The sequence below is a fragment of the Lithobates pipiens genome, unplaced genomic scaffold (genome assembly GCF_037356315.1).
Source record: "Lithobates pipiens isolate NorthernLeopardFrog02 unplaced genomic scaffold, aLitPip1_a1.2 Scaffold_8, whole genome shotgun sequence".
Classification (NCBI taxonomy): Eukaryota; Metazoa; Chordata; class Amphibia; order Anura; family Ranidae; genus Lithobates; species Lithobates pipiens.
Genome location: NW_027507903.1, coordinates 566,884,432 through 566,911,640, shown reverse-complemented (window position 1 = coordinate 566,911,640; position 27,209 = coordinate 566,884,432). Strand labels below are relative to the sequence as shown.

The 27,209-nt window shown below is 42.8% G+C and overlaps 1 protein-coding gene across 2 annotated transcripts; it reads left to right on the top strand.

Moving 5' to 3' along the window:
* Positions 1–24,948, top strand: LOC143961026 (hepatic lectin-like). Of its 2 annotated transcripts, XM_077470149.1 has the most exons (7): positions 2–150; positions 5,787–5,891; positions 7,128–7,193; positions 13,786–13,833; positions 18,542–18,687; positions 23,348–23,460; positions 24,438–24,948. In XM_077470149.1, exons 1-7 carry the CDS (start codon positions 105–107, stop codon positions 24,574–24,576), a joined length of 663 nt encoding a protein of 220 aa, XP_077326275.1. In that variant the 5' UTR covers positions 2–104; the 3' UTR covers positions 24,577–24,948. The 2 variants fall into 2 exon arrangements, with proteins under 2 accessions (XP_077326276.1, XP_077326275.1); XM_077470150.1 differs by lacking the exon at positions 13,786–13,833 and having other exon boundaries at positions 1–150.
* The last annotated feature ends 2,261 nt before the right edge of the window (positions 24,949–27,209 follow it).

Below are 27,209 nucleotides of genomic sequence, written 5' to 3'. Positions count from 1 at the left end.
ATCCAACAAACATGTTTTTATCACAATCACTTCCTCTGGGTCAGCATTTTTTTTTTTAAACATAAAAACAGTACAATAGAAAAAAAAAGTCAGCATTTTAATTCATGGAGTCTGATGAGACAGTACTACAGGACAAGATGAGTTATCCAGGTAACACATTGTTTTCTTTCCATTTTGTAGCTCTGCAGTATAAGAGCGTAGCTGCCAACTGAGACCAACTCCCTCTCTCCCTCATGCATCCTCAGTTGTCTTTTTTGTCTAATGTGTACATAGATGTACTATTTTACTGCTAAAACGTTATGCTGTTCTAATCTTTTTTATCCATTTTCTGTATGACTAAATTTATTTTGAAAAGCCAACATAAAGAAGACGTAGACGTCAAAACGCACGTGTGGTTTAGCCAATCATTTTCTGCATTCTAGATCTTTTTGGTCCTCGTAACCGGGGGCCAAGGTAGGGATGTGTTCTTTGCCTACATACTTTATGTTAAAAGGTGTCATTTTAGAAAGTTTGGCGGTATGTGCAAGGGAGGATGAACACAAAACAGATAAATTCAAACTGTATTTTTTACATCTCAATGTTAGACTGTAAAGAACATCTTGTTAAAGTGGCATTTAGCAAACTTGGGACATACTACTAGACAGACATTTACTAAGTATCTGCAGAGCACAGCTCAGTAGTCTCCCAGAGTTTGCTAGATGATCTTTACTAAATGTATATGTCTGTTATTGTGTGTAAACTCAAAATCTATTTTCTGTATATCAGGCAGGTCCCACTGTATACACTTTTGTTAATCAAATCATTTTGTGAATAAGTTACCTGGAGTTCCAACCAGTAACAGCAGATCCTATTGTAGGCTGACAATGCTACACTACTGGCATTGGTGTGTGCAGACTTTTGCATTAGGGTGTGCAACCCAAAGTGTATTTATATATGTATATACAGTTAAATAGGTATTTGCCCCATCCTGATTTTTTATTTTTTTTTGCATATTTCTCACACTTAAAAAGATTGTAAAGGTAAAATAATAAAAATAAAAAATAACAAACATATCATACTTACCTCCACTGTGCAGTTCATTTTGCACAGAGTGACCCTGAACCTGCTCTTCTGGGGTCCCCTGGTGTCTCTTGCGGCTCCTCCCCACATCTGATAACCCCCTCAGAGAAATGCTTTCCCGAGGGGGTTATCTTGCGTGCGTGCTCCTGAGTCCAGCATTCGGCATCCATAGAGGCCGAATGATGCAGGACTTGGCCCCGCCCCCCCGGCACTCGCGTCGTTGGATTTGATTGACAGCAGCGGGAGCCAATCAAGAGCCGAGAACCCCGGGCAGAGAGACAGCATGTCCCAGTGTATCAAGGTCAGGTAAGTAAAATGGGGGGGCTGGGGGGGCAGTCAGGTGTTTTTTCACCTTAATGCATAGGATGCATTAAGATGAAAAAACACAAAGGTTTACAACCTAAATGATTCAAATTATCAAACAAATTTTAATATTACACAAAGATAACCTGAGTATATCCAAGATGCAGTTTTTCAATTATTATTTCATTTATTAAGGGAAAAAAGTTGTTCAAGCCTGCCTGGCCCTATGTGAAAAGATAATAATGGCCCCCTCCCATGCTGAATCATGAATGAACTGTGATTCACCACAATTTTTTGGAAAGCAGAGTTAAATTTCACTTGCCACACCCAGGCCTGATTACTGCCAGACCTGTTGACTCAGGAAATCACATAAATAGAAGCTTTCTGACAAAGTGAAGCACACTAACAGATGACAAAAAGCCATACATCCTGCCACAATCTAAAAAAATTCAAGAACAGATTAGAAACAAAGTAATATACATGTATTGGTTTAGGAAGGGTTTCAAAGCCATTTCTAAGGCTTTGGAACTTCAGTGAACCACAGGGAGAGCCATTATCCACAAATGGAGATAACTTGGAACAGTGGTGAACCTTCCCAAGAGTGGCCGGCCTACAAAAATTACACCAAGTGCATGAAAAACGACTCAGCTAGGAGGTAAAAAAAGAACCCAGAGCAACATCTAAAGAACTGCAGGCCTCACTTGCCTCAGGTAAGATCAGTGTTTATGATTCAAAAATAAGAAAGAGGCTGGGAAAAAAATGGCATCCATGGGAGAGTTTCAAGGCCAAAGGCTCATCTCACATTTACCAAAAAACACCTTGATTATCCTTTTAGGCAAATATTCTGTGGACTGATGAGACAAAAATTAAACTTTTTGGATGGTGTGCGGGTTACATCTGGCATAAAACGAATACAGCATTTCATAACAAGAACATCATACTGACAGTCAGACATGATGTGGTAGTGTGATGGTCTGGGGCTGCTTTGCAGCTTCAGGACCTGGATGACTTACCATAATTGATGGAACCATGAACTCTGAGCTCTACCAGAAAATTCTAGAGGAGAATGTCCGGCCATTAGTTTGTGAACTCAAGCTCAAGTGCACTTGGGTTATGCAACAGGACAATGACATGAAACACAAGAGCAAGTCCACCTCCAAATGGGTCAAACAAAGCAAAATTTAGGTTTTGGACTGGCCTAGTCAAAGACCGGACATAAATCAAATTGAGATGCTGTATCATCATGACCTTACACAGGCTGTTCATGCTGGAAAACCCTCCAATGTGGTTGCATTAAAAAATTCTGCAAAGAAGAGTGCTCCACAGCAATGTGAAAGACTCATTGCCAGTTATCGCAAATACTTGATTGCAGTTGTTGCCACCAAGGGTGACACAAACAGTTATTAGGTTTAGGTGCATTACATAAAGCCAGGCAGGTTTGGACAGCTTTTTTGCCTTAACAAATGAAACAATCATTTAAAAACTGCATTTTGCATTTACTCAGGATATTTTTTGTGTATTATTACAAATATGAAAAATAAATAAATCAGAAAGGGGGCAAATACTTTTTCACACAAGTGTGTGTGTGTGTGTGTGTGTGTGTGTGTGTGTGTGTGTGTGTGTGTGTGTGTGTGTGTGTGTGTGTGTGTGTGTGTGTGTGTGTGTGTGTGTGTGTGTGTGTGTGTGTGTATTTTATTTATATATATATATATATATATATACACATACATACATACATACATACATACACACACACACACACACACACACACACACACACACACACACACATTACACACACACACACACAGACATAAACTTAGAAATGTAAACAAACATTTTAAAATGTATTAAAAAGGGGACGGTGTCAGTAGGTCAGAGAAAGATGTCAATAGGGCAGAGATGTCTGTCAGTTTGGTAGTGAGCAATGTCAGTAGATTTTTATTTTTATTTACAATATTTTTTATTTATAATAAAAAAGGCCACTGGGGGCTTTGGTGAAATATGAGGGGTATAGACCCCCAATGTCTCACTTTTGCCACAGAGCAAGGGGCTGAGGACAGAGGTTCCCCAGTTCCTTTTCTCTGCAGCCTCAGCTGCACTGGACAGTGAATGAATGGGGAGTGCTCTGTGCTGAGTGGCTTCCTGTTCATTCACAAACTGAAGCACAGTAAACACAGTTTGATAGGTTTCAGTTAGACGCCTAAATGCATTGAGTTGCTGCCATGTGATTGGCAAGAAGTCCTACTTGCAGTTTGCTAGAAGCCATGTGGGGGACACAGCAAACATGTGGAAGGTGCTCTGGTCAGATGAGACCAAAATTTAACTTTTTGATCTAAAAGTTAAACGCTGAAAACTAACACTGCACATCACCCTGAACACACCATCCTTACCGTGAAACATGGTGCTGGCAGTATCGTGTTGTGGGGATGCTTTTCTTCAGCAGGGACAGGAAAGCTGGTCAGAGTTGATGGGCAGATGGATGGAGCCATACTAAGGGCACTCTTAAGCCTCATACACACGACCGGACTTTGTACAAACTTTCCTGTGAATTTTTGTACAAAGGGCATTGGCCCTGAACTTGTATTGCATACACACGATCTGACTTTTACTTTCACCAAATCACGTGGTTTTCTGCTCTTTACCGCCACCTTTGGTCAACTTCCATATTGTTGTCTGATCTTTTGCATTGGTTCTGAGCATGTGTGTTTGTACTGTGTACAAAAGTCCTATGGTTTTCTGTACACACGATCAGACTTTGCTCCATCTGACTTTTGTTGCTGGAAAGTTTGTCCGTTCGCAGAGCCAACAAAAATCCGTTGAAAACTGAAAAAGTTTGTCCGATGGAGCGTACACACGGTCGGATGTTGCCTTAAAACAGCTAATTTGCATGTTTGTTGTCAAAAAGTCTGATCGTGTGTATGGGCCTTTAGAAGAAAACCTGTTATGCCACATACATAAGATCGGACACTCCGACAACAAAATCCTGGATTTATTTTCAACGGATGTTAGCTCAAACTTGTCTTGCATACATACAGTCACACAAATGTTGTTGGAAATTCCAAACATCAAGAACGCGTTAACGTACAACACGTACAACGAGCCGAGAAAAATGAAGTTCAATAGCCAGTGCTGCTCTTCTGCTCGATTCCGAGAATGCATGGAATTTTGTGTGTCAGAATTGTCTACACACGCACAGACTCTACAACAACGGATTTTGTTGTCGGAAAGTTTGAGAACCAGCTCTCAAATTTTTGTTGTTGGAAATTCTGACAACAAATGTCCAATGGAGCCTACACAGGGTCGGAATTTCTGACAACAAGCTCACATAGAATGTGTACGTGGCATTAGAGTCTGCAAAAGACTTGAGACTGGGGCGGAGGTTCACCTTCCAGCAGAACAATGACCCTAAATATACAGCCAGAGCTACAATGGAATGGTTTAGAGCAAAGCATATTCATGTGTTAAGGCCCATACACACGATCAGACTTTTTGAAAACAAACATGCAAATCAGCTGTTTTAAGGCAACAGTGATTTATCCGGTGTGTGGTGGCACTTCCTTTCTGCATTAAGACCCCTTTCACACGGGGGCTTTTTTCAGGCGCTTTAGTGTAAAACAAAAAATCACATGTAAAGCACTTGAAAGAAGCCTCATCTGCAATCCTAATGTGAAAGCCCAAGTGCTTTAAGAGCCCTTTCACAATGTCAGCACCCCTAAAACCCTTGTAAAGTGCCGCTTAAACTAGCAGCATTTTACGAGCGTTTTTTTGAGGACTATTGGGGCGCTTTTGAACCCCTGCTAGTGGCCAAATAAAGGGTTAAAAGCGCCCATAAAGCGCTGCTGCCAAAAGCGCTTTTCAGGCGTTTTGCAGGCACTTCCCATTGATTTCAATGGGAAGGGGCACTTTAGGAGCGGTGTATTCACCGCTCCAAAAGCGCTGCAGAGAGGCTGCTTGCAGGACTTTTTTTGACGCCCTGCCAGCACAGCGCCTCAGTGTGAAAGCACTCGGGCTTTTACATTGGGATTGCAGTTGCGGCTTTTTTCAGGCGCTTTACAGGCACTTTTTTTTAAGCTAAAGCGCCTGAAAAACGCCCCATGTGAAAAAGGGATCTCAGTGTGAAAGCACTCAGGCTTTCACATTGGGATTGCAGATGAGGCTTCTTTCAAGCGCTTTACAGGCACTTTTTTAACGCTAAAGCGCCTGAAAAACGCCCCAGTGTGAAAGAGGTCTAAGTCTATGAGGGGGTAGTGGTTGGGGGGGAGCTGCTTGGACCATAGAACACCTTGCTCAGTATTAAATTCCTAATTTTACTTCGTAACCAGCATTAGAAAAATGAAACTGTAATCTGATCAGTTACTCTTAACAAGACCATATTTAAGCATAAAATGTTTAGCTAATCTCATATTTTTATCTCATTACAGATAAATGGGGATTCTTCACACAAAAATCGAATCTGATCACATATGGACTGATTGCACTATCCTATGTGATGGTCATTGTACTCTTCATAATAGTGCTGTCACAGAGTAAGTGGTATCCATGCTTAGTGATATTTTACATAACCCGACTTCAGCTCACATGTGGAGGGCTGTACTGGGGTTCTTGCAAACAAAACCATAATAAAGGGTGGCAGTTATACACAACATGATTGCTCTGTTTGCAGAGAAAGCGAATTGTATTGGTGAATCTGGAAGTGACGTCGTTTGGGCTCGGCACCGGAAAAGACAGGTTGAAAAAGGCCTAAAATCAAACAAAGATGGCTTGCTGCCGCCATCTTTGTTTGATTTTAGGATGATTTCAATCTCTCTTTTCTGGTGCCGAGTTTAAACGACGTCGCTTCCGGTTTCAGTGGCACGCACGCTGGATGCATCGTATCCTGGATTTTATCCTTAAATTGCGATATGCTTGTTTTACTTTTCTGTCTTGTAAGTACCAACCTAACTTTTGTGCAATAAACACCTGTTAACTGTACTTCACTACTAGTCCCCGTTTTTCTATTTTTGGTGTTATTACCTACATATAACCATCACATTGGGGGAGATCTCCATTGAACCCTTCTGCGGATTGCCATTTCTGGCCAGTGTTTCAGCTTGAATGACCCCTGGACTGAAAAGCTAGGGGTCCATTTCATTCTGTGAGTGGGTACACGGGAGGGGTGTGTGTCACACCTTGAAGTTTGGAGCACTACTGCACTTGTAACGATTGGAGCACATAAGCACTTTATACATGGGACGTTTTACTTATTTGCACATCACTATTTGAATTGTTCTCTAAATACATTTTTTGATCAAGAATTATTCATGATGTATGCATTATTGTGAGCGCTGCAGTTATTTTATTTTTATGTTTAAGAATTGGTAAACTGTAATATTTATTTTTAAAACATTGATTTTATATACATAGTAAAATAATAAAATATATATAAAGCATTGGTTTAAATGTAAAAATGTAAAAGTAAAAAAACATTTCCAAAAAAAAAACCCCACTCCGTTACAATTTCCCTGTAGAAATGCCCTTCATCCCAATGATTTCATCTCTATACACCAGCATACCAGTGTTTAGTATGGATGCCAGTAAAATAGTAATGGAATGTTACATTTTCCTGCTTTTGAGTTTTTTTTTGTATCTCTTCCACCAAGATGCAGCCAAAGACCAAGTATTAAAACAAGAACCTGGCTTTATCATAAAGTAGATGCAGTCTCACCTTAAGTGTCTGTCTTTACTTCTGTCAGTTTATCCATTTTTCAATTCTTGTCTTTTAGAGAGTCCATCTCAAATGGCTACCACCATGGCTAGTAAGAATGACCTTCAGAATTTGGACTCAACTGGTAAGTTCTCTTCATGCTTTTCATGGTTCTAAATTCAGAAGGTTTTTTTTTTTTTATCATAAAGCAGAGTTCCGGCCACACTTTTTTTTTTAAATGATCCATGCATAATTCATTCCTAAATAAAAAAACGATTATACAATTTAAAAAAAAAGGATGTTGCTCCTATTGCCATTTCCCTGGTAGGAAGAACTAATTTTCTTCAGTGCTATAAGGCCGGGTTCACACCGCTGCGATGCGGGAACGCCGCGAATCCGTGGTGTTTTCCCGCATCGGATTACTCCCGCCGGCAGTTCACACTGCCCTATGCGGACGGCTGGGAGTGTCAATGATATGTTAATGACACCCCCAGATCCGTCCGCATATTGCAGTGCGATCTGCCGACTCACACAGGAATCGGATCGCATGGTGTGAACCCCCATGCGATCCGATTCTGTTGCGGACCAAAAAAAGGGTCCCGTGCGAGTTTGCTGCGGGAGCGATGCGAATTCAGCCATACTATCTGTATGGCTGTACTCGCATCGCTACGGAGATCGGATGTGATTTGCGGTGCGAATCACATCCGGATCTCCCCCCGCAGCAGTGTGAACCCAGCCTGAACGGTGAATTATAGTGTCCATTCAATTTTTTATAAACCCCATCCCAAATCTTAAATACTATTCGTGTCAACTCATTTGTGTTCACATCTAAAACCCTACATTTTGGAGGGTTCCACACTATCTTACCCAATTGTGCCTTGCTATATGTGCACTCTAAATGTACCCACCTTTTCTCGTTTTCTTTCTCACCTACCCATTCGACAATTCTAGACAGCACTATTGCCTTGTAATAATTATAGTTATCGGGGACAGCAAGACCCCTCGCTTTTTTCCCTGTTTTAGTATTGAAAAGGAAATCTTTGATTTTTTATTCTTCCATATAAATTTAATCAGTAAGGATTTCAACTTTGAAAAATAAGCAGAAGGAATTTCGATCGGCATCATCTTTAATTTATACAAGATCTTTGGGAGAATAAACATCTTTAATGCTTTTATTCGTCCCAACCAAGATAGTGGTCTGTTACCAAATCTTCTCAGTTCTTTTTTGATTTCATTTAATAGTGGGATATAATTTAGTTGGTATATCTTCTTCAAAGAATTTGCCAGTTTTATTCTTAAATATTTCAAATCTTTTCTCCATGTAAATTTACATTCTTCTTGGATCTGTTGTACTTCTTGTTTACTGAGATTGATATTTAAAATTTCAGATTTTATTTGATTAATTTTAAAATTCGACAATTCCCCATAATATTCCAGGGCCTTAATTAACTTAGATAATGTGTTCTTAGGATTGCTAATATAAAACAGTACATCATCTGCAAAGGCTGCAAGTTTATGTACCTCCTTCCCCACTTTGATTCCTGTGATTTCCAGATTATTTCCAAAACGTAGAGAGTAATGGCTCCATCGATAGAACAAATAAGAGGGGAGACAATGGGCAACCCTGTCTAGTCCCATTTTCCATCTCAAAGGGCAAGGAGGGTGTCCCGTTTATTTTTATGGTTGCTCTAGGGTGGTAATAAAATGTTTTAATCCATTGGACCATCCTTGGTCCAATTCCCATTTTTACCATTGTCTGGAACATAAATCCCCAATCTACCCTGTTGAAGGCCTTTTGAGCGTCTGTCGACAGTAGTAGAACCGGGGATCCTGTCTCCTCCCTCTGTGATAGCAACAAAAGGGTTCTCACCCCATTGTCCTTACCTTCCCTACCAGATACAAACCCAACCTGGTCAGGGTGAACCAGTGAGTTCATCAGTGTTTTCATTCTACCTGCCAGTATTTTGGCAAATAATTTGGTATCTGCATTTAATAGCGATATTGGTCTGTAACTGGAACACATCGTCTTGTCCTTCCCCTCCTTTTGAATTACAGTTATTGAAGCTATCAATGCCTCTTTACTCATTTCATAATTTAACCCTAGCCCATTCATATATTTACAAAGTCTCAGGATCAAAATATCTTTACATTTTTTATAATAGATTGTTAGTCCATCAGGTCCGGGACTTTTCCCAGGGGCTGAGTCTATCAATGCTTTATTTCCTCCTCTGTTATGGGGCTTTCTAAGTTTTCCTTTTCATTTTCGACAATCAGTCCAGCATTATTTAAGTACTCATTTATTTTCCTTTTTTTTCCTCCTATTTCCTTTTTCCTTATTTTTTACTGCATAGAGTCGTTTATAATAAATTCTAAATGATTCTATTTCTTTCGTTGTATAAACCATAGCCCCATGTTCTGTTTGGATTTTCTCTATTTAATTAATAGATTTTTTTCTTTTGAAGCATTTTTGCTAAATACTTAGTAGGTTTATTACCTTCCTGATATCTTTCTTTAGCCAATTGGTTATAGATTCTTTTTGTTTCCTGTTCCAAGGCAATAGGAGGGAATTGGATAAAAAAAGAAAAAATACAAATAAAAGATTATTAAAGAAGAGAAACTTATAACACTTAGTGAATTAGAACACAAGGGTCTAATGTTAATTAGTGAATGGCAGTATCTCCAGCTGGCCCATTTCATCGGAATCCTACCCCAACCGATAAGATCCAGAGAGGAGTTGACCATGTTGGAGCGTCTCTGTACAACAGACAATTCTAAAGGAATTGTATCCAGGATGTATGGACTGTTGATGTCGCTGGGAGAGCTGGAGATTCCGCCATGTATAAAAAAATGGGAAAAGGATTTAGGAACACAGAGGGACAAAGACACAAGTAAAATACTGAGATTAACACATAGTTCGGCAATAGACAGTAAAACTGCCGAGATGAATTACAAATGCCTAACTAGATGGTACAATACCCCGGATAAGACTGCTAAATACCAACAGGGGAGATCGGCAGAGTGTTGGAGAGGTTGCAAAACCACAGGAACGATAGCACATTTATGGTGGGGATGCCCAAAAATCTAAATCTATTGGGGAAAGATTTTGCAAAAGATAACAGAAATAACTGTGAAAGCGGATCCCTGGATTGTACTTTTCCATGGTACAAAGAGGGACGCAAAACAATATCAAGAAACTATCATCACACATCTCCTAAACGCAGCGAAAAAACTGATTCCTAAGAACTGGCAGGAGGTGGAAAGTCCAACGATGTGGGAGTGGGTAGATGCAGTCGAAGAGACATATAATATGGAAAATCTAAGTTGTAGGGATGAAAATAAGAGAAGTAGTAATAAAAAAATGGAAATGTTGGAAAGATTTTAAGAAAGATTGGAGCTATGCAGAATATTTAAGATCATAATAGACCCATACGGGAGGAGGACGAGGGGAGAGGGAAAATACTGACACAATTCGGGGAAAGGGAGGGGGGGAAGGGGATAGGGAATAATAAAAGGGTGTATTATGAATAAAAGATTTGTATTTAATAAGGAAAAGATATTTATTGATATATATTGATATGCTACAATGATGTGAAGACGAAAAGGAGACAATGTTGAACGGAAAGTTGATTTACTGTACATCTCTCTAGAGAATTCGCTGATGTGGCAAAATAAATAAAATAAAATAAAAAAAGGATGTTGCTAAAATATAAAATTTCTACTCACAAGTTTTCTGTCCTGTTGTTGCCATTGCCATCATGATCGTGGGCATGTGAGGTCCAATCGCTAAATCTTCCTGGAGAAGCGTAGGAAAGGTGCATGCTGGGTAACAAGCATGTACCTCTCGTCTCGCGCATGCGCGATTCACCGGTGGCCTTAGCACTGATTGTTTCTAAAGTTGCCATAACAATGGGCGGCGACGGAGGAAGGTCACGCCCCATTATGGCAACAAAGAGCTTTCTTCCCTTTTTAAAAATGGTGCTGTGATCTGCCTTAAATCGTGTCATTTCCTGTCAGGTAATAACATGATTTTTGATCACAGTACTGCCCACAGACTCCTGGGAAATGATGACACATTATTTCCCAGGAGCATAGATGGGGAAGAAGTGACAAGAGAGCTCCATGGACCAGGAAGTGGCAGATTAGGTGGACTACATAGAAACAGGGCAATTCTGGAAAGTATAAAAAAAAAAAAATTCCTCCAAATATTTGTTTTTAAGTTAAAAGGAGTCTGTTAATGGAAAAAAAAATTCAGGGTGGAATTCCACTTTAATGCATGTAATTGGAGTATATATATATATATATATATATATATATATATATATATATATATATATATATATATATATACTTGTATTTCAGAGCTAGAGATGCGCGTGACATCAATGCTATAACCACTGCACATGAGAACTAAAGTAAACTAATTGCAATTTTGACGACAGCAAATACATATTATGCTAACCCCAGCTAAACTTATTAGGAATGATATACTATATGGTACAGATTTCTATAGTCATATTACATTTAAGAAAAATATTCTACTAAGTAGTCCTAAGGTCTTTTTGGCAGAGGTAGGCGTTATAAAATTCCTACAAGTGGCAAGATGAAAAAATATCTTTCGCCCAACGTGGGGCTCGAACCCACGACCCTGAGATTAAGAGTCTCATGCAACTTATATGGGTCAAGGTAATGATATTTAGAGTAGTGAAGGGGAGGTGAGTTAAACTGTTATAAAAGCAGAAAGTTTTTTTATCCTTATGCATTAAGATAAAAAGCTTTGTGTGTGCAACAGCCCCCCTAATACTTACCCGAGCCCCCTCTCGATCCAGCAATGTTCCACGAGAGTCTCGGCTGTCCAGGACTCCCTTCCTGATTGGTTGAGAGAGCAGTGGGGCACCATTGCCTCCTAGCACTGTCAGTCAAAGTCAGTGAGCCAATGAGGAGAGAGAGGGGGCAGGGCCGAGCCACGGTTCAGTGTCTGAGTGGACAGACCAGTGGCTCAGCTGCGTGCTGTAGGGGCACTCAGCAGGAGGGAGGGTCCAGGAGTGCCAGAAGGGGACCCGAGAAGAGGAGGATCTGGGTTGCTCCGTGCAAAACACTGCACAGGGCAGGTTAATATAACAAGTTTGTTATTTTTTTTAAAAAAAAGAGACTTTAGTATTACCTTAATATAATATAAAAAAAAAACTTATTACTAAAAATCAGTCCTTGAATTCCAGCCAAGTGACATTACTTAGTCTGCTGCAGGCAGGAGGAAGCATTTCTTCAGCCACCTCTCCCCCAGTGATAAGACTTTAATATTGTAATGCAGGCCATAGACAATTCAAATTTTTCTCCTGTATTTTGTCAGATTAGGCGACCTATCAGAATGTGTAACGGAAGTGACATTTTGTCAACGCCATCTTGCTACACCTTGCACTCCTTCAGAGTAAGGATCCACTGAGAAGGGGGCAAGCGGACATCTTGTTACACCCACCAGAGTTTTGCATTTTACACTTTTTTTTAACAGTAAACTGAGTTTATATCATGAAATTCAGTACTTACAACGTGTGAATGTTTACATGTTGAATTTTAAAAGCAGCAAACTTCTGTCTGACTAGCAAACCTGTGAGATTAGCACACTTGCCACTGCTTTTAAAATTCAACATCTAAACAGTGAGACGGAGTTCTAAGTACTGTATTTCACTATATAAATTCAGTTTACTGTTAAGAAAATGTGTAAGATGCAAAACTCCGGTGGGTGTAACAAGATTTCCGCTTGCCCCTTCTCAGTGTATCCTTACTGTGGAGGAGTGCGAGGTGTAGCAAGTTGGCGGCGATGAAACGTCACTTCTGCCTAATCTGATATAACACCTGGAAGCATGGGTTGCAGGAAAGAAATTTGCATGATTCCCCATCAACACAGATAGTGCTGACAGGGGAATCACTCCTGCTGAGTCATTGTATTCTCCCAGTGGGGGGGGGAAGCTGCCCCCCGCCAGGAGAAGACAGTGATTATTGCTATTATTGCATGCGGCTGTAGCAACCGCTAGCGATAGTCGAAATTTAATTTGCCATTCGCTAGGCTGGTTGTACCAAAGTTGATTGAGCGATCAACTTGGTACATTCTATCTGCCCATACTTGGTTTGGATCTCCATGTATAGCCAGTCTAACTTTGTTGCAAATCACAATGCAAGGAAAAAATGGCCCTGAAAAAAATACTGGCCCCAGGTTTTCTACTGAATCTATATATATTATGGTGAGTTGGAAATATTTATTTAACCTCTGTGAGACTAGGAATGTATGGAGATGTTTATGGACAACGCAGAACCATCTGATGAACAGCGCATTACGTGGTCATGGTCAGGGTAAATAAGTTGAGTGACTGGCCTTTTCTAATTTCCCCTGACCAAGACTGCTGGAGGTAAAAAAAAACAAAAAACAATTGACCAGAATTGATTCTTCTGGCTAGTTCCAATGTTTAATCCTTAGACAAGCTCCCACACTCCTGTCCAAAAGGAGAGATATGCAAGCTTACCTGATGTAAACCTACATGTTTGTAGAAGGATAGTATGTTAGAATGATCATTTGGAGGCCACACACCTGACCACCATTTAATGTTCATGGACAACATAATATGGCAAGAGATAGCTCATTCGCCATGAATTTCACCATGGAACACATGCATTCATTCATATTCTGTATATAATATTAAAACATTGTTAATATATTGTGAAAATGATGGTTTACTTTCTTACAGTTGGTAACCTGTCACTAAAGATGAAGCAAATAGAACGGGACGTAAAAAGTAAGATGTTCTAAATATACAATACTCTGAAATAAACGAGAACGTTTCTTTGTGTTTTGAATAGAATAGAGAAGGGTTGGCCCTGCTGGTCAAATTTTTTATATTTTTGTGGATCTCCATTTGGGAGATCTCACGTGCAAGAAGATAAAGGGTCATTTTTCCAACATGAACATAGAAGTAGGATAAGTTAAAACTTCTGTTAGTTATTTATTGTTGTTTTCTACAATACTGAGGAAATTCCTATTTTCTTTCTATTTGTCGAGGAACCAGTTGGAAAGTTATTAGCCGAACAGCACCTGAATCCATTCAGAAGCAAGCACTATTTGGGTATTCTAACAGGTGGCAGTTTCTGCTATCAGAATACAGTAGCCCACTGTTATCATTGATGGGGCAATCTTCACTACATCTGAGCACCACAAACTATATAATATTCAAAGCAAATTTCCTCATCCATGCATGTCTCCATGCTTTATTTTGGTAAAAAATCTCTTTGAAAAACACCCCCGCGCATTTATGGCTGTGGTAATCTTGAGTAAGGGAAAAGGATTCATGTAACATTTACAGTAAAACCTTTGTTTGAGAGCATTTCGCAAGACAAGCAAAATTTTTAAATAAATTTTGACTTGATATGCAAGCGATGTTTTGATATACAAGTAGTATCACGTCATAACTGAGTATAAAGTATAAAGTGTAGCAATATGGTTACATTTAATGAAGGTACAACATTTAGGAACATATTGCTACACTTAGAGGTGCCTCTCTTCTCTTTTATACTCTGTAGCTCCTGCTGGATTTTGCTTCTAATCCCTGCTGGAGGCTTCCATTTGTGGATGGACATTTTATGGTTACACCACCTGGTCACATTGCTATCATCTTTTTATATGGACTATAAACTGAAGGACCTATGAATAAATGGTTGTGGAACAAATCATCTGAGTTTCCATTATTTCTTATGGGGAAATTTGCTTTGATATACAAGTGCTTTGGATTACAAGCATATTTCTGGAACGAATTATGCTCGCAATTAAAGGTTTTACTGTACTTCCTGCCATTAGCTCAAGTATGCATGCAGGAGGGTGTGCTTAGCTGAGAAAACCCCTCCTCCTCTCCTGAAGACTCCTGGGATGTATGACTTCTGCCTTAGGCAGGAAACCAGAAAGTAACTGAAGAAATGTAAAAAAAAAGTTTAAGATAAGTAATTAAGATATATTTTCCTATCTATTTACTAGTGCTAGCAACATGAGTATTAAAAATAATCAATGTTGATTGGGAGAGTGAAGTTCCACTTTTTAAGCTGGATATACACAGTTTTTTTTTTTTTTTGTTCAAGCTTTGGGTTTAATGAAAAAACTCACAGATTCTCATATCCACACAAGCGATGTGGCTACAGGGATCTTCCCATCTGCGCTATTGTATTCTTACAGCTGGGACTCCCCCCTCCTATCAGAAAACATTGATCAGCACTGCAGCCATTGACTGCAGCAGCTGAATGAGTGCTGGTTTTCCAGCAGGACCATTTGACAGAAGCTGGTTTATCGACTGATTACTGATGAACAGAGAGGGGTACAGACAGATCAAAATTGGTCAGGATCCTGCTAAACCGAACAAATTTCAATATGTGTGTGTACCCAGCTATAGACTTGCCAATTGTTTGACGTTCTGATCAGTCCGGAATTGCTGATAAAACATTTCTGGCACTATCTATACAGTATATTCATACAAATATCCTGACATCATCAACATACCTAAGTATAAAGGAAAGGGAATAGGATTATAAGTAGAACAACAGGAAAGACGCTATCACTATTCCTTTTCTCTGATAGAACATCCTCCAAAAACTCCAAAACAGTTTCACATTCTGAAAAATTGTCCAGGCAGGAGGTAATACAAATTAAAGTAGAACTATAGGCAAAACTTTTTTCTCAGGGTTATAACTCCTGTTAGATTTTTTTTCGCCATCTGTGTCTCATTGTGGAGATTTACCTCCTGTCCCATAGCCAATCAGGAAGTGAGAGGAAATCCCTGAAAATTAAGGGAATTTCTTAGGGGCCCCCAGGTAACCAGAACTAGCATTCCCATTGGAATATTTCCCCTATTACTTTTCTGGGGAAAACCCAAAGTTTGGCATTTTCTTTTGCTTTCAATGATAATGGTAAACAGGACAAATAGAGAAGATGAATCTCCGTAACAGGGGCACAGCAATAAAAACTGACAAACATTCTAATCCTTCTCCACTCTATCCAAAACTGAAATAAATGTTTTGCCTTTAGTTATACTTTAAGGCCCCTTTCACACAATTGGCCCAATCGGATCCGCCTGTCCATTTTTCAGGCGGATCCGAGCAAGCCATCCGACTTCCATGGGCAGGCGGATGTCAGTGGATATGTGTCTGCAGACACCCGCCTGCCAATCCGATCTGTCCAGCGGATCGGATTGGATGAAAATGGACAGGTGGCCCCTGCACAGTGAGCGGAGACGGACCCATCATCCACCTGCTCAGTGGGGATTAGGGATGGGCTCCCTCCCCCTGTCGATGGCGGGGCGCTGCAACTTGGTCAAGATGGTATGGCTTCCTCAAATTTTGTACTTTCTACACAACGCACCGATATGGATTGGTGCGAGGTGGTTTAAGAAAATAGAATCCTTATTTAGACTTCTTATATGGAGAAAGGGGCCGCCTAGGATTAGCTTACGGACGCTGCAGCTGTCGCCGGAAGAGGGGGGTTGGTGATCCCGCATCCTAGACTTTATTACTTAGCGGCTCAGTTACAGCACCTAGCAGGAGCAACAGCTATAAATGAAGTTAGATTTTGTCATAGATTAATGATGTTAGGATGCCCACACAATACGCTTATGGAAGCGCTCGAGGCTAACTCATTCGATATGCTTTGCCCAACAGTTACCCAGATCGCCAAACTTTGGAAAACAGTCAAGACCTTACTGGGGTACCAGAAGGTATCCGTACTAGCCCCCTTGTGGGACAACAGAAACTTAATCGAGTTATTTAAAGTAGAAAGATGTAGGGAGTGGGTAGACCAAGGGTTAGATCAATTAGCACAGATGTTCCAGGGTTCTGATATTAAATCTTTTGCGGACCTAAAGTCAGAGTTTCTCTTGTCGACCCGTTCGTTCTATAAATATCTCCAGGTCAGGCATGCAATCCAGGCACAATTTAGGTCTCAAGAGGTGCAGTTGATCCAGATCCCGGTGCTTTCACAAATTATGTCCATGGATACGCTTAAAGGACTAATTTCTTTTCTATATGTCAGACTTGGGGATAAAAGTCTAGATTGAAACAGTGTAGTTAAAAATAAGAGGAGATGGGAGAGAGACGTGGGCCCATTGTCCATATCTGATTGGGATCGGATTATGGAACAGGGAAGTAAGGTCTCTATCTCTCCTTCACAGAAAGCCTCCCACCTCTTTTTTTTCCATCGAGTTTACCATACTCCTAGGTAAATGTTTAAACTGGGTTGGAGAGATAATGATCAGTGTCCCAGATGCGGCCAAGTTGGAGATTTTATCCATATGCTCTGGAGGTGTCCGAAACTGTTTAGGTATTGGACACAGGTTGTAGATCATGTAAATAGAGTTTTCGGCTTGACATTGGAAGCAACGGTAAGGACCTGTCTATTGGCTATACCAGAGGGACATACAATTCCAAAAAATAAGTTTATACCAGTTAATAGATGCCTCTTTCAGGCAAGAAAGTTAATTGCTCAAAACTGGCAGTCTCACCTTAGCCCGCTAGCTGAAACTTGGCTAGTTAATATAATAAAAACAATTAACAATGCAAGGGTTTTTTTTTGTTAAACAAGGCAATAGTAAGAAGTTTGAGAGGATATGGGGCCCCGGGCTGGTGAAATTGGGGATTCCCCCATAGATAGATGAGATACAACGTGTGTTCTCACAGTCTACAGTTTTTTCCCTAGCCGACTGGGGTGGGTGTATTTTTGTGCCTCCCTTGGCGAGGGGGGGGTAGGGGGGATTGGGAGGGGGGGGAGGTGGTGGGGTGAAGCCGATAGAAAATAGAATATATGCAGCCAGGAGTAGACCTATGAGAACAATTGTTGAGCTTATCCTAAAAAGTTTAACGGGGGGCGGGGCGTGTTATGCTTCCTGCCCACCCGCCTTTGATTGGATTTTAACTTTGTTTAAAATAAAATTTAAGTAAAGAAATGTGCCACGATGATGTGGAAAGTGGGAGGAGATATGAGCTGCAAGGTGAATTAAGTCTCCTGGATAAACTCACTGAGGTGGCAAAAAAAAAAAAGGGATGGGCTCCGGCATGTACGCACACTCCACGTGCAGAGCCCACCAGGAAGTTGGCATGGCACTGCACTAATCACTGGCAGTGAGACATTTTCCCAATGTGTGGCTGCAGAGATCGGGAAATGTCTCACTGCCTGTGATTAGCACGACTTCCTGGCGGCCTCTGCACGTGGAGTGTGCGAACCCGCCCAAGCCCATCCCTAGTGGGGATTAACGGAGCGATCTCCTGCTGGGCTAGCGGAGTCTGTCCAACAGATCCGCCCCATGTGAAAGGGGCCCAAGACTCTATGGGGTCTATTTAAAAATGTTTATACACAAGATTGACACAACTTTCAAGATTCAATTTTATTGGATTCTATTGCAAAAATGGAAGTATAAGTTGTGTAAATCTTATCTGAAAAAAAAGTTAAATAAAATTAATACATTTTTTTTCCAGAGGCAACCACCTGTGAGACCGGTTGGCAAACTTTCCAAGGCAGTTGCTACTTTTTCACAAGCACCAGATCCAACTGGATGAAGGCCAGGACTACCTGTGTAATCAAACAAGCGGACTTAGCTGTAATTACTAGTGAGGAAGAACAGGTGAGCTTTTCATTATCAAAATGCACTTCGTCTGTTGCTCACTGACTGACACAGCTCCATATTCTTGACCATAGGGTTGTTACGCCACCTTCAGGAGAGGACTAGGCAGAACATGTTATACATGTGAAACAAAAAACAGAACTTTATAGTTTCGTCCAGGGGGTGGTCCCTCCAGTAACAACCCCTCAGACTGCTTCCTGCAGCTTTAGTTTTTTTCTGCCTAGTGAAGGAGATGGACCTAGAAACCTCCGGAACCATCGGTCTTGGGATTTTTTTGCAGAAGTTTGTCTTTTGTGCAAGATTTTGGATCCTGTGACTATCAACAGCCGGCTGGGTGACAGGCTGGATACCCTTATCCTTGTAGTCTCTCCAGCCAGCGAGTGTGTGCAGACCATAGCTACGTGCTGGGTCGGCCACGACATGCCCCTCAGGCACCAGGGGTGGCCGATGAGCACAAAGCTCTGGGGCACACATATGACTGGGCTACTGATGTCTGCGCCACAGTGTGCCGTGGCCAGCAGCCACCCCGTACTCTTCGTGGCGTGGGTCAGTGATGGGATGTTCCCAGCTCATCTGGATGGTAAGTACAGCTCTCCCTGCCTTGGTGGGGTTGAGCAGCTGGGCATTCCCTGGGAGATTGATTCGGGGGCCCCTATCCTCCCTCTCTTCTCTCCCTGTTCCTATCTCCCCTCCCCCCGTGGGGGATGCTGCAGATGGGCTGCTGAGCGGGGTGTGTGCCTATAGCCAGAGGTTCCCCGAGGGGATCTCACCTGGATGGGGGGCTGCGCTGGGTGGCTGTGTCCCTGGCTATCTGTGGTCTCCCCGCTGGATGTCTGCACTTGCTGATCGCCATAGTGCTGTTCTGCCGCCATTTCCCCTGTATTTTCACTCTTTCCCCTGTGTACAGTTGTTTGTTGGCCATGTTTGGTGTGCCTCAGTGGGAAGCATGGTCAGGAACCATTTTACTGTAGTTTGGCGGCCATTTTCCCTGTGATTATGTCCTTTATACTGGATGCTTGGCAGACATTTTGTTGTAGCCCAGCGCAGTTTTTGTGCTCAGCGCTGGTCCCTGCTGCTCAGAACAGCACAGTTTTTCACTCAGGACACCTGGGAGCTGACATAGAACACAGGCACTAGTAGCTGAATGGCGCAGTACTGGGTCACGGTGGTGAGTCCTGCAGTGGGGGCTCCTCAGTCTGCAGCAGCTAGGAGGGTGGGACTGTGCACCTGTCCTACGTCCCAGAGGGTGGCAAACAGGGTGGGTCAGCATGGCTTCAGAAACTGGTGCTTCTTCCCCCGAACTCCCGGAAATTGCAACCGGCTCGTCTGCAAGCAATGCAGTACTTTTGGATGCTTTGTCTGCGGTCCTTGATATGTTCATTGCCAGGATGGAGGCAGTGCACGGGCGCAAAGGTGGTAAAAAGCGGCCCCTGCCCCCATCCTCTGGGGAGAACTCTGACGCAGACTCGGGCCCCGGTGCGACTGGCCCCTGCTCTGTCGTTTCAGATGACGCTGACCAGGACCGATCGGGCAGTGAGAATGATTCCCCGTCTGGGTCCACGTGCGACAAAGCGCTAGTTGGAGCACTTATCACAGTGGTGTCTGATACCCTGAAGATTCAGGATACAGCAGATCCTTCTGCTGAAGTAGTGGTCCCTTTTGGGTCCCGTAAGCCAGCCCGTGCACCTAAGGTGTTTCCGTAACTGACTTAATTCGATAAGTTCATAAGTTCGTATACAAGGAATGGGGAAGACCGCAATGGACCCTTTCGGTCCCAAAAATTATAGTGGTGCATTACCCTTGCTGAGTGGGCAAAACTTTTGCACCGCGAATTGGGGGAGCAACAGGCCTCATAGCAACAGTCTATGTGGAACTAGCAGACCAGTTAGTGCAAGGTCTTAAGTATGTTTGTGACGCAGCCCTGGATACACTCCCTCTGTTGTCCAGGGCTTCAGTATCAGCAGATTTGGCTAAAATGCTGGTCTGTGGACCAGGCATCTAAAAAAACCTTGACGGATCTACCCTTCCTTGGTGAGCAGCTCTTTGGAGCCATCGTTGGATGACATCATTAAGAATGCCACTGGTGGGAAGAGTACCTTACTCCCATAGACCAGGAAGACCAAGCAGCCACGCCATAGGCAAGGGCCCTCATTTTCCGCTCTTAAGCGGCTTTTTCGTCCGCACAGGGCTTTGGCTAAGTGCCCCCAGCCCGACAGGACGACCTGAGGGACAAAAGCGTCCCTGGAAACGCAAGCCTAACAAGCCTGCGAGCAAAAGTGCTACCGTATGAAGGTTTGCCCCCACCCGTCTCTCAGGCGGAGGGTTGCCTTCGGGAGTTTGCAGCCTTGTGGGCCTCTCGGCTGTCCAACCAATGGGTCTGCGAACTGATTTCCTACAAGATAGAGTTCCTCTCTTGGCCCTTCACAAAGAGACGTGTGACTCTCGCATGCGCAGTAGGAAACAGGCAGTGAAGCCACAAGGCTCCACTGCCTGTTTCCCTTTGTTAAGATGGTCAAACAGGCAAGATGAAGAAATCAAACTACAGATACCACATCCCAAATATGCAAAGTAGAGCAAAGAAAGGGGGACTCCTGCGGCTTAAAGTGGTTATAAACCAAAAAAAAAACCTGTAAGACAAAGGCATAATGAATTAGTATGTATCGCATATTAGCTCATTATGAAATACTTACCTTAGATAGAAGCTGTTGCAGCGGCTTGGCACACCGCTGTGATCGTGACATGTCTCCCGGAGTTATTTTCAGGTTCACTGGAGCCGCAATGATGCCACTCTGGCGCACGCGCCTTGGAGCTGCCGGTCCTAGCGTGGCTGCTGAAGAAACGGCACGAGTGGGCTGTTTCTTCAGTATGCATGCTCCGATGGTGTGAAGCAACTTTTTGGTGTATGACAATGAGGGATCACAGCAGTCTGTTAGAGCGGGTCCAGGCGGGATGGGGGAAGGGGTCCAGTGTAATGTCACTTTACAGATTAACTTACCGTACACCTTAACAACCAATGACAGGTAGGGAGGGTGGGAGTAGTGGTAGCAAATGTGTCATTCCACTGCACTGTGTACAGGGATAGGTACTCTGCTCATCTCTGTATGCCAACTTAGCATTGGTCTTAAAGTAGTTCTAAAGCCTTAAGGTAAGTCTATAATAAAGGCTTACCTGTAGGTAAAATGAATATCTCCTAACCCATGGTTTCACCCTGCATGCAGCCGCTGACGTCAGGAGCGTATGTGCTCTGAAGGTCTGGTGAATCGTGCCGGAACTTCAGAGCTCCTTGCCGGAACGGAAGGCATGCGCAGGAGTGATGTCATCACATCTCCGGCCACTCCCAGTGCTGGAGCCTGTGAACTCAGAAGAAACGCTGGGGGAACATGTCAGCCTCCTCAGCAGTGACCGGGCACCGCTGTGGGGGCTTCGTTCTAAGGTAAGTATTTCCTAATGTGCTAGTATGCAATGCATACTAGCACATTATGCTTTTGTCTTGCAGGGTTTTTTTTTCAGAGATTTACTACCGCTTTAATGCAATCTATGCTTTTAGGTGAAAAGCCTTCTGTGCTGCAGCTCCCCCCAGACCTCCTCTTTTTCTTACCTGAGTCTGATCCAATCCGATGTGCATGAGCACAGCGGCTCCAGCAGCTTTCTCTCTCCCCATTGGTCAGATTGATAGTAGCAGGAGCCATTGGCTCCCGCTGCTGTCAATCAAATCCTGTGACATGAGAGGGGGGTGGGGCTGAGTCCTGCTGTCTGTGTCAATAGACATAGCAGCGGGACTCGGGGGTGAGCCCACATGGGTGCCCCCCCAGGGAAAGCGGCTTTCTGTGGGGGGCACCTGGTGAAGAGGAGGGGCTTGGAGCGCCAGCAGGAAACCCCAAAAGAAGAGGATCAGGGCTCCTCTGTGCAAAACCATTGCACAGAGTAGGTAAGTATAGGCATGTTTGTTATTACACCCTTTTCACACCAGGGCGTTTTGCAGGCGCTATAGCGTTAGAAATAGCACCTGCAATCCGCCCTAAAGAAGCTGCACCATTGTGTGTAGTATGAAAGCCCCGAGGGCTTTCACACTATAGCGGTGCGCTGGCAGGACGTCAGAAAAAGTCCTGCCAGCAGCTTCTTTGGCGCGGTGAAGGAGCAGTGTGTTTACCGCTCCTCCACCGCTGCTCCCCATTGAAATCAATGGCGCAGCACTGTAATGCCGCTGGCAAAACGCCGCTATTGCGGCATATTGCCGTCGGTTTTAACCCTTTCGCAGCCGCTAGCGGGGGGTAAAAGCGCCCCGCTAGCGGCCGAAATGCGCCGCAAATCTGGCGGTAAAACGCCGCTAAAAAATACCGCCGACGCAAAGGGCGGTGTGATGTTAAAGGGGTCTTAAGGTTACCTCTTGTTTGTAGGAACTGGATGGAATTATATTTTAATTTGGTTAATAGCGCCATTTTGTAAATTTATTTATATTAAAAACTACCTGAATTGGCAGCAGCTACCTGATGATTATTTAAAGGGCAGAGCACCAGAAAAATGTCTGTTGGGATTCATTGAATCCACCTGAATATTATGAAAGGAGGATAGAACACGCTGAACCCCAACTTGTTTAACTTGAATATATCATATGTGAACAATTTTATTCTAGTAATATTCTTCATATCTTTTTCTTTAGAACTTCATCAGTCGTCAAACAGGGGACCAACCTCACTGGATTGGTCTGAGTGACATAGAAGAAGAAGGGAAGTGGACGTGGGTGGATGGGACAGTCTATGCATCCTCATACAAGTAAGATGTCTAGATGTATAGTCTTCTGTTGACACATCCACAATATGCTCCCTCAGTCACAGCGTAGCAATGAGGTCATCACAGATGTAGAGGACTGAGAAACAGGTTTGCAACACAAGTAACACAAGTAAGTTAGACCTACCAGAGCCTATGGTTCAGACCAAACTCCAGCTCCAAAAAACTAGGTTATTACAATAAGGTACAGAGCCTAAAGCAGAACTAAACATCAATGCAACTGTTTCCCAAAACAGATACATGCTGGAATTGCCAACTGTCATATTTGCTTGTGCTCTTAACTGAACACCTCCAGGTGTTTCATAGCAATGCTGTGCTGGGCCCCTGAATTACAGCAGCGGGTATTTTTTTTATTTTTTTAGCACCTTATGACAGCCATAGGCTCTAATAGGTGTCAAAAAGGGTAAACAGCGAGAGCCATGCTTGACTCAGCTGTGTTATAAAAGCGAAATTAATATTTGCATTCCAATCAGGTGCTTGGGTCGGTTACCCATCACCTAATTGGGTGAAACGACAGGCACTGCTATTGGACGCTTATCAGGAGGAGAGGACAGGTAATAGGGGCGGCAGGAGACGCATGAAGGACCCCGCTCATCGCTGTCACCCACTGCCTCTCCAAGACGAGGTAAGTGCCGGGCAGATGTCGAGCGGGCGGGGGTCACACTGGTGACATTCAAGGGCACTGGCAGCATTTGATGGGCACACTGGCAGCATCTGATGGGCACACTGGCAGCATCTGATGGGCACATTGGCTGCGTTTGATGGCCACAGTGGCAGCATTTGGCACAGTGGCTGCTTTTGATGGCACAGTGGCAGCAATTAATGGGCACAGTTATATATATATATTTTTTAAACATCAGTATGGCCGTGTATAAATGTTCTCCTGAAAGTAAGAATACGGCATATTATAAAATGAAATACTGACCCGTCCAATCCATAATTTTATGTTTATTCTCTTATAGGGCCTGGATGCCCAATGAGCCCAGTAATAATGATAACAATGAAGACTGTGCTCACTTGTGGTTGAAAGGGAAATGGAATGATAAGAAATGCTCCCACACTGAGTATACGGCTGTCTGTGAGAAGAAACTTGGTGTCTAATCTGAGGTCAACTTTACATGGAGCCTGCAGGCACACATTGAGGCAATCATATCCAGAAGATTTTACAAAATGTATTAGCTTTATTTTTGCAGATTGCATTTATGAGCATATCTGTCCTACGATCCAGATGAAGTGAGCTCCAATCTGTGACATTCTCCTTTTTCTAATATTCAGGAGCCCCACAGATCTGCCTGAGCCATGAAATACTTTTGGTGAACAGAGGTAATCTGTCACTCAAGAATAAGAGTGATAAGCACAAGGTGCGGCGCTCCAAGAGAGGATTCACCATAGTCCATAGTTTCACCTGTAAATAAAATGTATTACAATGTCTAGGAAATTCCTGCTACAATAAAGATATACATGATAATGTTATCATTGTCTACATCTGTATCATTTTCTAATTTATAAAATAAGTAAACCCAACATTTTATCTTCCTGATATGTGCTTGCTGTACCATGTACTTGTATGTAAATGGTTCCTGTTGGTATTGCTTCCTTTGAATGAAATCCATGTTGTTCCCGACACTCCCTCTGCTTTCATATCAAAAACTGAACACACCAGGCATGAGAGGACACCGTGGTCAGTTCTCTAGCTGTGCTGAGAGCTCAGCCTGCTCTCCTCCAATAATCAGACTTGTCCTGAAACTGATACGCACCCCCCCCCCAATTCACTGGAAAGACTGGTGTGCTGCCGTTTCTCCTCCTCCAGCTCTCTGAGATCCTTATGCAGCTCAGAACAGATTGTGATCACTTATAAGAAAGGTGGGGAAAAGGGTATTTATAGTGTATACACAAATGCTTTGCCTTTCATTTCTATTTTAAAGTGGTTGTAAAGGCACAACGTTTTTTAGTCTGAAGAGAGAGCAAGGTTACTCCGCTCCAGATGAGACTAATCCTCCCCTTTATGAACCAGGTGCAGGTCCAATCTGCGATCTGGGCAAAGATACTTGTCCACAACGTTTTTTAGAATGCATGAAGGTAAAAAAAACTTCTCTGTGCAGCTCCCCCCCAGCCCTCCTAATACTTACCTGAAACCCTTCTTGATCACAAGAGCCTTGCCTCCCTGGGGACTCACACTTCTGATTGTCTTTTGGCAAGTGAGCCAATCAGGAGATGGAGGGGGTGAGGCCAAGCCGGGGCTCCATGTGTGAATGAACACACAGAGCCATGGTTCGGCAGCGCACCTGCTTGCTGTGGGGGAACCCAGCAGGAGGGAGGAGCAAGGAAAGTGGGACCTGAGAAGAGGAAGATTCAGGCTGCTCTGTGCACAACCACTACATAGAGCAGGTAAGTATATGTTTGTTTATTTAACCACTTCAGCCCTGGAAGATTTGGCTGCTCATAGTCCAGGCCATCTTTTGCAATATCGGTTTAACTGACAATTGCGCGGTCGTGCGACGCTGTACCCAAACAAAATTGATGTCCTTTTTTTCCCCACAAATAGAGCTTTCTTTTGGTGGTATTTGATCACCTCTGCAGTTTTTCTTTTTTGCGGGATAAACAGAAGAAGAGCAACAATTTTGAAAAAAAAAAACACAATAAGTAAAACTGCAGCGGCTGGCCAGCAATCGGTTAAAAAAATAAAATAAAGCTATAATATATATATATATATATATATATATATATATATATATATATATATATATATATATAGCTGTAAGTTGAATTGGCTGTTTTACAAGGAGAGAGTTTACATACATATGTTTAGATTGAAAGCATTGATATGCGATTAATTGCTAGAACTAAGCTGCAATTTACATATTTACATATGAATACACACGTCGCTCCCCATACCACATGACAATGTCTATATCAGTTAACTAGTAAGACACCAATTACTGTACTGTTAGCCCTTGTACACACGGTAGGATAATCTGTCGGAATGCGTTTTATCGGACCGTGTCGTCAGATAATCCGACTGTGTGTGGTATGCATCGGACTGATTCGGTCCGAATCTCCGTCCGACCCAAATTTCCAACATGTTGGAAAGATTTCCGGACCAACTGGGCCGGAGGGACCTAATCCGATCATGTGTATAGCATTTTCATCAGACCAAGTGCCACGCATGCTCAGATCAAATTCCTACATCAAAGCTATTGGCTACTAGCCTGAATGTAGTCCCATCGTAACGAAATTACGTCATCACGTTCTGAAAGATCGGATTTTTCGCCAACTTGGCCCGACCGTGTGTATGCAACAGTTTCGGACACAATCCGTCGGACTAAATCCGACGGGCAAAATCCGACGGATTTGGTTGGCAAAATCTCCGATCGTGTGTACGTGGGCTTAGAAAATGTATTTAAAGTGGAGGGCCACCCTGAAAAATAAAACTACATTAAAATGTTGCAAAAAAATCTGAAAAAAAAAAAAATAATTTTTAAACTTACCATGTTGCTAGGCAGATCTGCCTCTTCCTACTCTGCGATGATCTTCACTCCTCCTCATGTTGTCTTCTGGGTAATGGGGTGCTGTGTGTTCTGGGAACTGTGTGTCCCAGAACACAGAGCGCCCCATTCACAAAGCATTGCACAACTCGCGCATGTGCAGTAGGAAATGGGCAGTGAAGCCGCAACGCTCCACTGCCTGTTTCCCTTAGATAGCATGGCAGCACCGAGACTCGAGAGCCGAGGGTG